General features: G+C 32.3%; 1 protein-coding gene across 1 annotated transcript; it reads left to right on the top strand.

The window, feature by feature from the left end:
- Window positions 1-6,191: 6,191 nt before the first annotated feature.
- On the top strand, window positions 6,192-8,118 carry LOC114716991 (peroxidase 12-like). The gene is made up of 3 exons (XM_028902075.1): window positions 6,192-6,576; window positions 7,008-7,202; window positions 7,298-8,118. The coding sequence occupies exons 1-3, from the start codon at window positions 6,265-6,267 to the stop codon at window positions 7,919-7,921; spliced, it is 1,131 nt and encodes a 376-aa protein (XP_028757908.1). The 5' UTR covers window positions 6,192-6,264; the 3' UTR covers window positions 7,922-8,118.
- Window positions 8,119-9,476: the final 1,358 nt, after the last annotated feature.

Below are 9,476 nucleotides of genomic sequence, written 5' to 3'. Positions count from 1 at the left end.
ATGGGTTTTGTCTATGCATTATTCTTTGGGTAATGAATGGAAAATTGAGAGAATGGTCTTCCTCTATGAGGATTGCCTTGGTTTTGTTAATTTGAAAAGTAGAGTAGAGGAGTAGAGGTGGAGCCATTAACAACAAGAATGAAGGAACTAATTTTTTTTCCCTCTAGGATGTTGTGATGGCCATTTCATCTTCCACATCAGCATTTTTAGTCAACAAGTGAGACCTATTAATGGTGGTTTGTAATAGATAATGATAGTGATATTTTGGGGCTGTTTTTAAACTTTGCTTAGTAAATTTAGGCCTAAAGAAATTCATGGTGCTGGGTAAACTTTGGTATAAGTTCATGGGTAACCCTAAATTAAATTATGAGGTTAACATTTTCAATTAAATAAATAGTATGAATATCAAGTTTAAATGAAAATTTTTAACAAGTTTACTCATGCTACCCAAAAAAGATAATAAGCCAATAATAAATAACTTTGTAAAGATAAAATTATTAATTTGATTTTTTAGCATATATTCATTACATCAATTAGAGATAAAAAATTTTTCATTATATTAGTTTTTACGCACTATAATAAGAGAGTGGAATTTATAAATTATGCAATTTGAGTTAAATTTAAATTAAATTTATATAGTATAGAAGTTAAAAAAAAAATCAAAATAGAAGGTATAATGGTAAATTAGTTATTATTATCCCTCTTTTCCCTCTCTTGAACAAATAAGAATCATTAAATCCTCCCTCCGTTCCCTCTTTTTCAATCAAACCAACCAGGTAAGGTTAAAACCTTCCGCACCATCCCCTACTCCACCCTTCCCTTCCTCCCCTATCCTCCCCTCAACCAATAGACCCTAAAAGGTTGAGACTGAACATTTTCTTTCATGTGTCTCACATGGGATTTCATCATTCATTTGATTAGTTGAGGTATGAGTAATGAAATCAAATCTATGGTTTATCATCTCTGGTTTATAATAATAATTGTATTTGTGATATTGAGGTTGATAAACAAAGACATGAATCAAATAAACATTAAGTTTATTCATAAAGTGATACTTAGTAGGGAACTTCGTATAGTACATAGAAGGTAATACTCTATGTGAGAGAACTTATCGTCATGATTCTTGTAGTATAATCTTAATTAATCTTGATAGGGCAATGATATTAAGTATACAAGCTAAGTAAGAGATTGTGAGATATTTTATTATATTTATTAGCATTATTTAGACATTAATTAAGTTAATAAATAAATATCTTGAGTGTGGGCCCGTAATCATTTGGGCCTAGTCCAAAATGGGATTTTAGACTTAGTAAATTAAATATTATTTCCCTAATAGTGGGTTAAGATAACATACGGTGGCTGATTCATCAGAGTAAGTAACTCTAATTTCATCTTGCTCAATCTTTTGAGGGTTTCCAATTACCATCACTGTACTTAATCGCCAGCTAGAAGATTCCCTATATTATTTTCTCTAGCTGTAACTTATCTATTACTCAAATTGAGATCTACATCAAACCTGTTGAGCTAATGGCGTGAAGTACTTATAAATCTTCCACTATAACTCTTTTAAGCAACATGCATATGCAATCTAGATTCGTCTTTCCATTTATACATATATGGATGTTTTTGACAATGGCATGATATGAAGGACTATTCTTGTATCCTTATTAACTGCCATACACTAGCCAAGGATGAACTGATGAAAGAGATATTGGTTCAGTGTGACTTTTAGCCCTTGCTTTGATTGAGAGAAAATTAGGGAGGAAGAAAAACGAAAGAGGAAACATAAGGAGAAACAAATTTTCTCTTGCTTGGATAGGAGAGAAAATGTGAGAGGAAAGAAAAGTGGAAGAGAAAATAAGGTGGGTCCCATGCTTTATTTTCTCTCCAAATTTTCTCTCCACATGGGAGAGATTTGGGAAGGAAAACAAGATTTCATGACTGCCCCTCCTCTCTTTTCCTCTTCATATTACTTTCTTTTATATATTTAAAAAGCTATTCACTTTTTATTTTTTTATCTTAAAACAATATTTTTATTAAATAATTTGGTTTAAAATATAAAAATCTGAAATACATAAAAACAAATCACTTGATTTTAAATTATTTGATGATGCTAATGTTAGTATAATTTTTTATTGCAATATTTAATTTAATTTTAATTTAAATATGATATATTTTGATAAGGATATTTTAGTTATTTAGATATTTGTTAATTTTTTTCCTCTCTATTTTCTCTCATCTATCCAAGTAAAGAGGATGATGACAACTTTTCTCCATCTTTTCTTTCTCTTTATTTCTCTCCTCTCATTTTCTTTCCTCCTCTCAACTTTTTCTTCCATCCAAACAGTGCAAAAAGCCTTGAGCTTTCATGGAAGGCAAAATCACCACACAAAAAAAAATCACCAAAATAGAAAAAATTATACATAGAGACCCGTTCATAAAAATTGCTATCAAAACCTATTCTATTATTGTCAAAACCCGTACTAATGTTACCATAGGTCTCTGTTTGTAATTTTTCTATTTCAGCAGTCTTTTTTTGTCATTTTCCCTTTATAAAATACAGTTTATTATAAAAAGAAAAAAAAGGAAAGACTAAACACACGCATATGCCAACCAAAGTCAAATTGACGTAGACTATTATAAATAGCACACTTCCGAATAATTTATTTCTTGGGCACAAAGCTAAAAACCAATCACGTAACTTATAAATATAGTGCCCATTATTTTATTCATTGTATGTAAAACCAACTTCCCTCGCTTCTTGAGGAAGCCAATTTTTCATTTTTTTTTAACTTTTTACTTTGTTTTTGGTATGCCAAATACTGAACGCGTGCCATGCAGTTTTAAAGCACAAAAATCAACCACAAATCTGAAGAAATTAAAATAGTTCTCTGGAAGGGAAACTGATACGAACCCTTATAATCACTCAAAAATTTCTTTTTACAATTTATGAGATAAAATTGAATTATTTCTAAAAATCACTTTTTTGTTTTATAAGACAATTGTTTTCATATATTTATTTTGTATTGTGCAAAATATATAAAAATGAACATTTTCACGACAATAAAATGCTTAAAATATATTGCTATAAGGTCTGTTTGTTTGCATTTAAGGAAAAATGATTTCGATAAATTAAACATGAAACACCTATAATTTGAGGACTGCGTTTGGATCCACATTTTCTGGCCGAAAAAGTAGCTTCTGATCTGTAGAGCTCATAATAATTAAACACATCCAGCCTCTTTGAGATGTTTGGATCAGCTTTTTGGCCAAAAGTTTATATGAAGAGGCACGATGCAAGAAGCATAATCCTCCTACTTATGGCTTATCTAATTGTGATTAATTGGTTTCCCAAGTTTTGTTTGCATGTTGAATGGTATTATTGTTGGAGCTAATTGTTGATGAAATTTGTGTGCAAAATGAGCTATTTGGACTTCTTTTTTCCCCTAAAAAAGTGATTATTTAAAAAGTTAATCCTAACAACTTATCAAAATTAGTTTTGGTAAGTGATGGTTGTTTCTTATTTAGCTTATTAAAATTATTAGATTTCCTTAAAGTTAAAAAAAACATGGATTTAGGGGTTGTTTAAATTAACTTTTCAAATAGCTTTCGGAGAAAGTTGGTAAAAAAGTTATTTTGAGAATAGATTTAGAAGAAAAATTTTGTGAAAAGAGTTATTTTAGAAAAATGATGACGTTTGAATGATTGTTATCAAAATTATTTTTTCATATGCAAATTACTTAAAAGGACATAAGTTCATGTGATATTTACAAAAAAAAAAAAGTTGATATTTTGTTTAAAATAATAAATTAGTAAATGATTTTTTTGTCTTGCCAACAAAATAAATGATATATGGAAAAATATAATTTTCGGTTGGCCAATTCTGATATGGGTAATGAGGAATGAGAGAAGAGTGAAGGGTATTTGTGACCAATTTCGTTTGGCCAATTTTGACGGGGATAATAATTATCCCAATGACCTTATTTACCTTTTACTTTTGCAAAACCATGTTTTTCGAACCTGAAACAATGGTTTCAATTGAAAAATTTGATTTTTGCCAAAATTCAACTGTTTGAATTGTTCTAAGTCCAAACCTTCGTTTTGGGCTAAAAATGTGTTTTTTTGTTCAAACACCCCCTTAACTAATAATTTGCCAATCTAGTTACCCATTCCACTTGATTTCCCCATCAAATAAACTACCAAGTACCAACTTGATTTCTTGAGGACATAAGGATCCTCTGTAAACGACCTTTTCTAAGAAGCCAGAAAATACCTTAAGAACTAATAAATGTATTCACAGTTCCTTTTCTTTTTAGGATAGCTTCCTCTTGGAAGTCTCTTTTATTCCATTGGACCTTGATTTAGTCATATTAATTGCATCTATAATACCTTGATTTACTCTTAGCTTGTTCCACAAGTCGATAGAATTGGCCTTTCTTAGACGTCATGTCGTTTTTCTTTATTTTCTGTTGTTTTTGGTTCTTCTTCTTCTTTATGTTTTCTTTTTTGCAAGGATATATGAAGCTTCTTCTAGATGCTAACATATTTATCTTATTTTAGAACTTAGGCCAACATGTTTGATTTCAGACCGAAAACAATAATTTTAGTAATTTTCAATATAAAAACAACAATGAATTTTCTTCAAAAGCAATTTTTAAGTATTTATATATGCGTTCTCTAAAACATTTTCTCATATTTCTTGTCATGCGTACTTCAATATGGTCTCATTAGCTGGCCAAAAAACAAAAACACATGGCCTCATTAATCTTTCATCTTGTTCTCTTTTCTTTTTTATCAACTTAATAATTCATATATAATAATCACTTCGACGTATATAAATAGGTGAGCATCATCATTGTCACTACTTTCGGAAAAATCTTTGCAATAAAAAAATTTATAAATTCTTTTTTATTTCCATAACAAAAGATCACCAGGCACACATCCGAAGACCTTGTACTTTTTTTTTTCTTTCTGTTTTTTGGATAATGTATTTGTTTTCTTTTACTGTTGTGTTCTTAATTTTTTATGGCCCTAAATTATTCTTGAGGTCATTATTTTTTGAATTTTTAAATTTTCAGAACAGATTTATACTCAAAAAAACTTCTAGGTGCCTAGTTCTTATTGGTGAAAATTTTCAGAATAAATTTACACCATAATCCATTATTGTTTATATAAAGGCTGTTATTCTTTTCCATGAAATTAAAAACACAGACGAACCAAGATTTTTCTATATCAGGAGTTTGACAACTTCTAATTAAAATTTTGGATTCTAATTATAATAAAAAAAATATTGGGTTTGCTTGGGAAGTTAGAACCTGGAATTTCCCTCCGATGAAAAAGTCCCTGATTTCAAGCAAACGTCTTCCCAGTTCCTATCTGCCTGGCATTTATCAAATAGAAGTTCTATTTTTTTTAAGGAAAAAAATTACCACTCATTGTCTATCTCGTCTTCCCAAAAAATTTCATATTAATATTGTTTTCTCAAAATTATATGTGGTATTTTTTATATACTTTAGTATTTGATGTCATAATTTTTTATGTGTTATTGCCAAAGAACCTTATAATATCATAAATTATTTTCAAAGTATAACTTATTAGGCTTGATGCCAGTTTCACTCGATGTTGGTTCTTGCTGTATTAGAAAATTTCCTTTGAATTTTGTCTCGTTTACCCTTAAGTTTCAATGTATTTTGAAAGTGATTTCAATTCTAATTCAAGTAAAAAAAAAAATTGTTGGCCAAAAAAGGTTCAGACTGTTCTTTTTTTGTGGAAATTATATTCTGAAACTTTAAAAGAAGATTAGCACGCATGACCGGAAAAATTTATGTCAAGACTGATTATGTGTTTTCATATAATTGTCTTTTTACTGTTTGAAACATTTCCATTAAAAGACTTAAAAAAAATTCATTTTAATAAATTTAATATCTTCGACTAAGTGTAATAATAAACCAATAAAAATCATATTTTATTAATAAAAATAAAATATATAATTTATAAAAGGGAAGTAATTAGCAGCTTTTTATTTTTTAAAAGAATTTCTAGTGGAATTTTTTTACATTATTTTTACCAAGTTCAAGGAAGTTTCCTACAATGTTCCAGGACTCGAAACACACGCCTTTCCATCTGTCAAGCATTTTTACTCTAAATCAGACTTTTAGAGGCATCTCAGCCATAACTTCTTCCTCTTCTTGGTCAATAAATAGAAGTCTTTGCGTCTTCCTTTGTGCCTAAGTTTCTCAAACCAAAGTCTCTGAAATCCAATCCATGGCTTCTACTTCCAATGGAGTTTCTGTTCTCTTTTTTACTTCCTTTCTTCTTCTTCTTCTTCAGGTTTCCTTCATCCATGCCTCTTGTCTTCACTGTGCAGCAGACTCTTCTTCTTCTTCATCCTCCTCCTGCTCCAACTCCAATAATAATAGGCTTCCTTTAGTGAATGGACTCTCATGGAGTTTCTACGAATCAAGCTGTCCCAACGTTAAATTTCTCATCAGATCACACCTCAAGAAGGTCTTCACAAATGACATTGGCCTCGCCGCTGGCTTGCTTCGCCTTCATTTCCATGATTGCTTCGTTCAGGTAACTTGATCATCTTTTTATCTGTTCCTCTGCTTTTCTTAACAAGCTTGAAGCATATCATCCAAGTAAATCCACTGTATAGTTTCTGATCTTGATGAATATTTGGGCAAACAGTACTGTAGCTTAGCGTTAAGTTTAAACACACATGTTTCATTCCTTTTCTTTCCATTGGCTTAGCTTTAAGAGCTATTGACTTCTCTGCCCAAATCAGAACGAAGAATTGAACTGTGTAACAAGCAATATATGAGCTTTATTTCTTAAACATGAGTCAGAACTAGTAGGACGGTGAGAAGCGAGCTAATAGCTTCGTGTACACCTAACGGTCATGCACACAAATATATATATATGGAGAGAGAGACAGAGACAGAGACAGAGACGGAGATACAGAGAGACAGAGAGAGAGCTTTAAATTGAATATTATTTTATGGCAGGGTTGTGACGGGTCGGTGTTACTGGATGGATCAGCAAGTGGGCCAAGCGAGAAGGAGGCACCACCGAACCTGAGCTTGAGAGCTCAGGCTTTCAAGATCATCGAAGACCTCAGAGCTCTCGTCCACCACCACTGTGGAAGCGTCGTCTCTTGCGCTGACATCGTCGCTGTTGCCGCTCGTGACTCCGTTTTCCTGGTACGTGCATCGCTTCTCCTTCATCTCACTTTCATATCATTGAAATTAAAAAGAAAAAATATCTCTGACACTTGTTGAATTCTCTTTTCTCCCAGTCTGGAGGACCAGAGTATGAAGTTCCGTTGGGAAGACGAGATGGCCTGACATTCGCCACAAGAAACGCGACATTGGCGAACCTCCCGGCGCCGACCAGCAACGCCGGAGTCATCCTCGAGTCATTGGCCACGAAAGGCTTCGACCCGACCGATGTTGTTGCCCTCTCCGGCGGCCATACCATCGGCATCAGCCACTGTACTTCCTTCACCAATAGGCTTTACCCTAACCAGGACCCTGTCATGGACCAGACCTTCGCCGACAAACTTAAGCTCACCTGCCCCACCGCGAACACCACGAACACCACCGTGATCGACCTCCGAACACCTGACTTGTTCGACAACAAGTACTATGTGGACCTCGTGAACCGACAGGGACTCTTCACCTCGGACCAGGACTTGTTCACTGACGAGAGGACGAAGGAGATTGTGACAGAATTTGCTGAGAACCAGAGCCTTTTCTTCGATAAGTTTGCGGACGCTGTGGTGAAGATGGGTCAGCTGGGGGTGTTGACAGGTAATAATGGAGAGATCCGAAGAAATTGCTCAGTGAGGAACCAGGATTACGAATCTTTCTTACGGATGTACCAGGTCGAGGATGCTGTGGAAGACAGGTCGGAGCTGTGAGTCGTTGTGTTTTGTCTATGGACATGGTACATAGGGACGTCTACTTAGGTTGTGTGATGTGTTTTCTAATTATGTATTCACTTGTTGATTAGGATTATCCTTTGTTTCATCGTAGCGTGTTTGATCTAGCAGACATTTCACTTGCTGTCTGATAATAATAAACATGGTTTAATTATAAGATGGCGGTGTTTCTGTAATTCAGGGCTACTGTGCAGGATCTGGGGGACCAGTTTAACAACCTTTTTTTTTTGTTTGTTTAATTTGTAAGATTAATACTCTTCGCTGAGACTATATACAATCATCTGATACACGCAAAGTAAGGCAATCTAAATCTAGAAATAAAATAGCAAATATCAGAAATAATTAAGTAAAGGAAGAAGAGTTTGGAGGCATGGGGTTAGACCCGACCATTTGGTCTGAATTGTCAATCTGAAACCCAATCTGACTTGATGTCTAACCGTATCCAATCTAGTCCAATTATGTGTTTTAGCTATTTTTTGTCTGGGTTGAATTGGATCCGGTTTTTCTAATTGAACCGGATCAGCCTAAATCGGGTTTTTTTCTTTTAACAACCCTAGTTTGAAATGAATGCATTGACTTCTTTATTTAAAAGAAAAAGTTAAAAAGACTTTTATCATATTGTACTCTTCCCAATCCTATTTTCTAAATATAAGATTCATTATTCTGGCTTACCCTAAATATAATGTTTGTTCACTCTTTTTTCCTCTATATATAATACCCCTATTTATTGATGAGGCATTTGTATATTTACATATTTTAATGTCATTAAACAACCAGTTTATTTTTTCATAAAATAGCATAAATTTTCTGCACATTAATTATGCATAACCAACCAATTTACCCTTCTTCTTTCTTAAAATTCTGTGAATTGATTAACAAAACATTGTAATAGGATGGAGAGAATAACTATTTGGCGTTAATAGGACAGAGTCGTTAGTTTACTTTACATTGATTTGAAATACAGTTGACTCTTGCCAATTTATTTTTTGTTACAACTTTTGCCAAATTAAAATAAGCGCGTGACGGACGGTAGAATAAATATCACTTTTCTGGTCTCCTTCCCTTTATTTTTATAAGGAACAACTACTGTTCTCTTCTTATCCCTAAATAGAAACAATATTTATAAATTGTCTTAAATTTTTATTACAAATTTTCTATTTTTTTCTCATTAATTACTTATTTTAATATCTAATATATTTATTACTATTTTCGGTCCTTAATATAAGAACTCGTTTGACTTTTATTTTGGTCATAAATATAATAATCCAATCTACTTTATCTTTTATATTTATTTTTTTTTCAAGGTAGTCCTTCTACTAATGGTGGTTCTAACCAATACACTTGATGAGTAAGGATATTTTAGAAAAAACAACACTTATTTATTACAAATAACTAACTTAACTAGTTTTCTTAATTTACTCAAATTAGTCAATTAGCTCTTATATTAAAGATCAGAAGTAGTATTTCATTTCTCAAACCATCATCTCTTTCCATGCACATTCTCACTCTTTTATAAATAAAATTATTTTTGAGA

Source organism: Neltuma alba, unplaced genomic scaffold (genome assembly GCF_004799145.2).
Source record: "Neltuma alba isolate B1F8T4 unplaced genomic scaffold, ASM479914v2 tig00002099_pilon, whole genome shotgun sequence".
Taxonomy (NCBI): Eukaryota; Viridiplantae; Streptophyta; class Magnoliopsida; order Fabales; family Fabaceae; genus Neltuma; species Neltuma alba.
Note: the sequence above shows the minus strand (reverse complement) of the source record. Positions and strands in the feature narration are given on the sequence as shown.

What these genes read in the sequence shown, in the direction of transcription:
- LOC114716991 (XM_028902075.1), top strand. Translation starts at nt 6,265, where the DNA reads ATGGCTTCTACTTCCAATGGAGTTTCTGTTCTCTTTTTTACTTCCTTT. An exon ending in TCCATGATTGCTTCGTTCAG is followed by an intron (nt 6,577 to 7,007) that starts GTAACTTGATCA and finishes ATTTTATGGCAG; the next exon opens with GGTTGTGACGGGTCGGTGTT. An exon ending in CTCGTGACTCCGTTTTCCTG is followed by an intron (nt 7,203 to 7,297) that starts GTACGTGCATCG and finishes CTTTTCTCCCAG; the next exon opens with TCTGGAGGACCAGAGTATGA.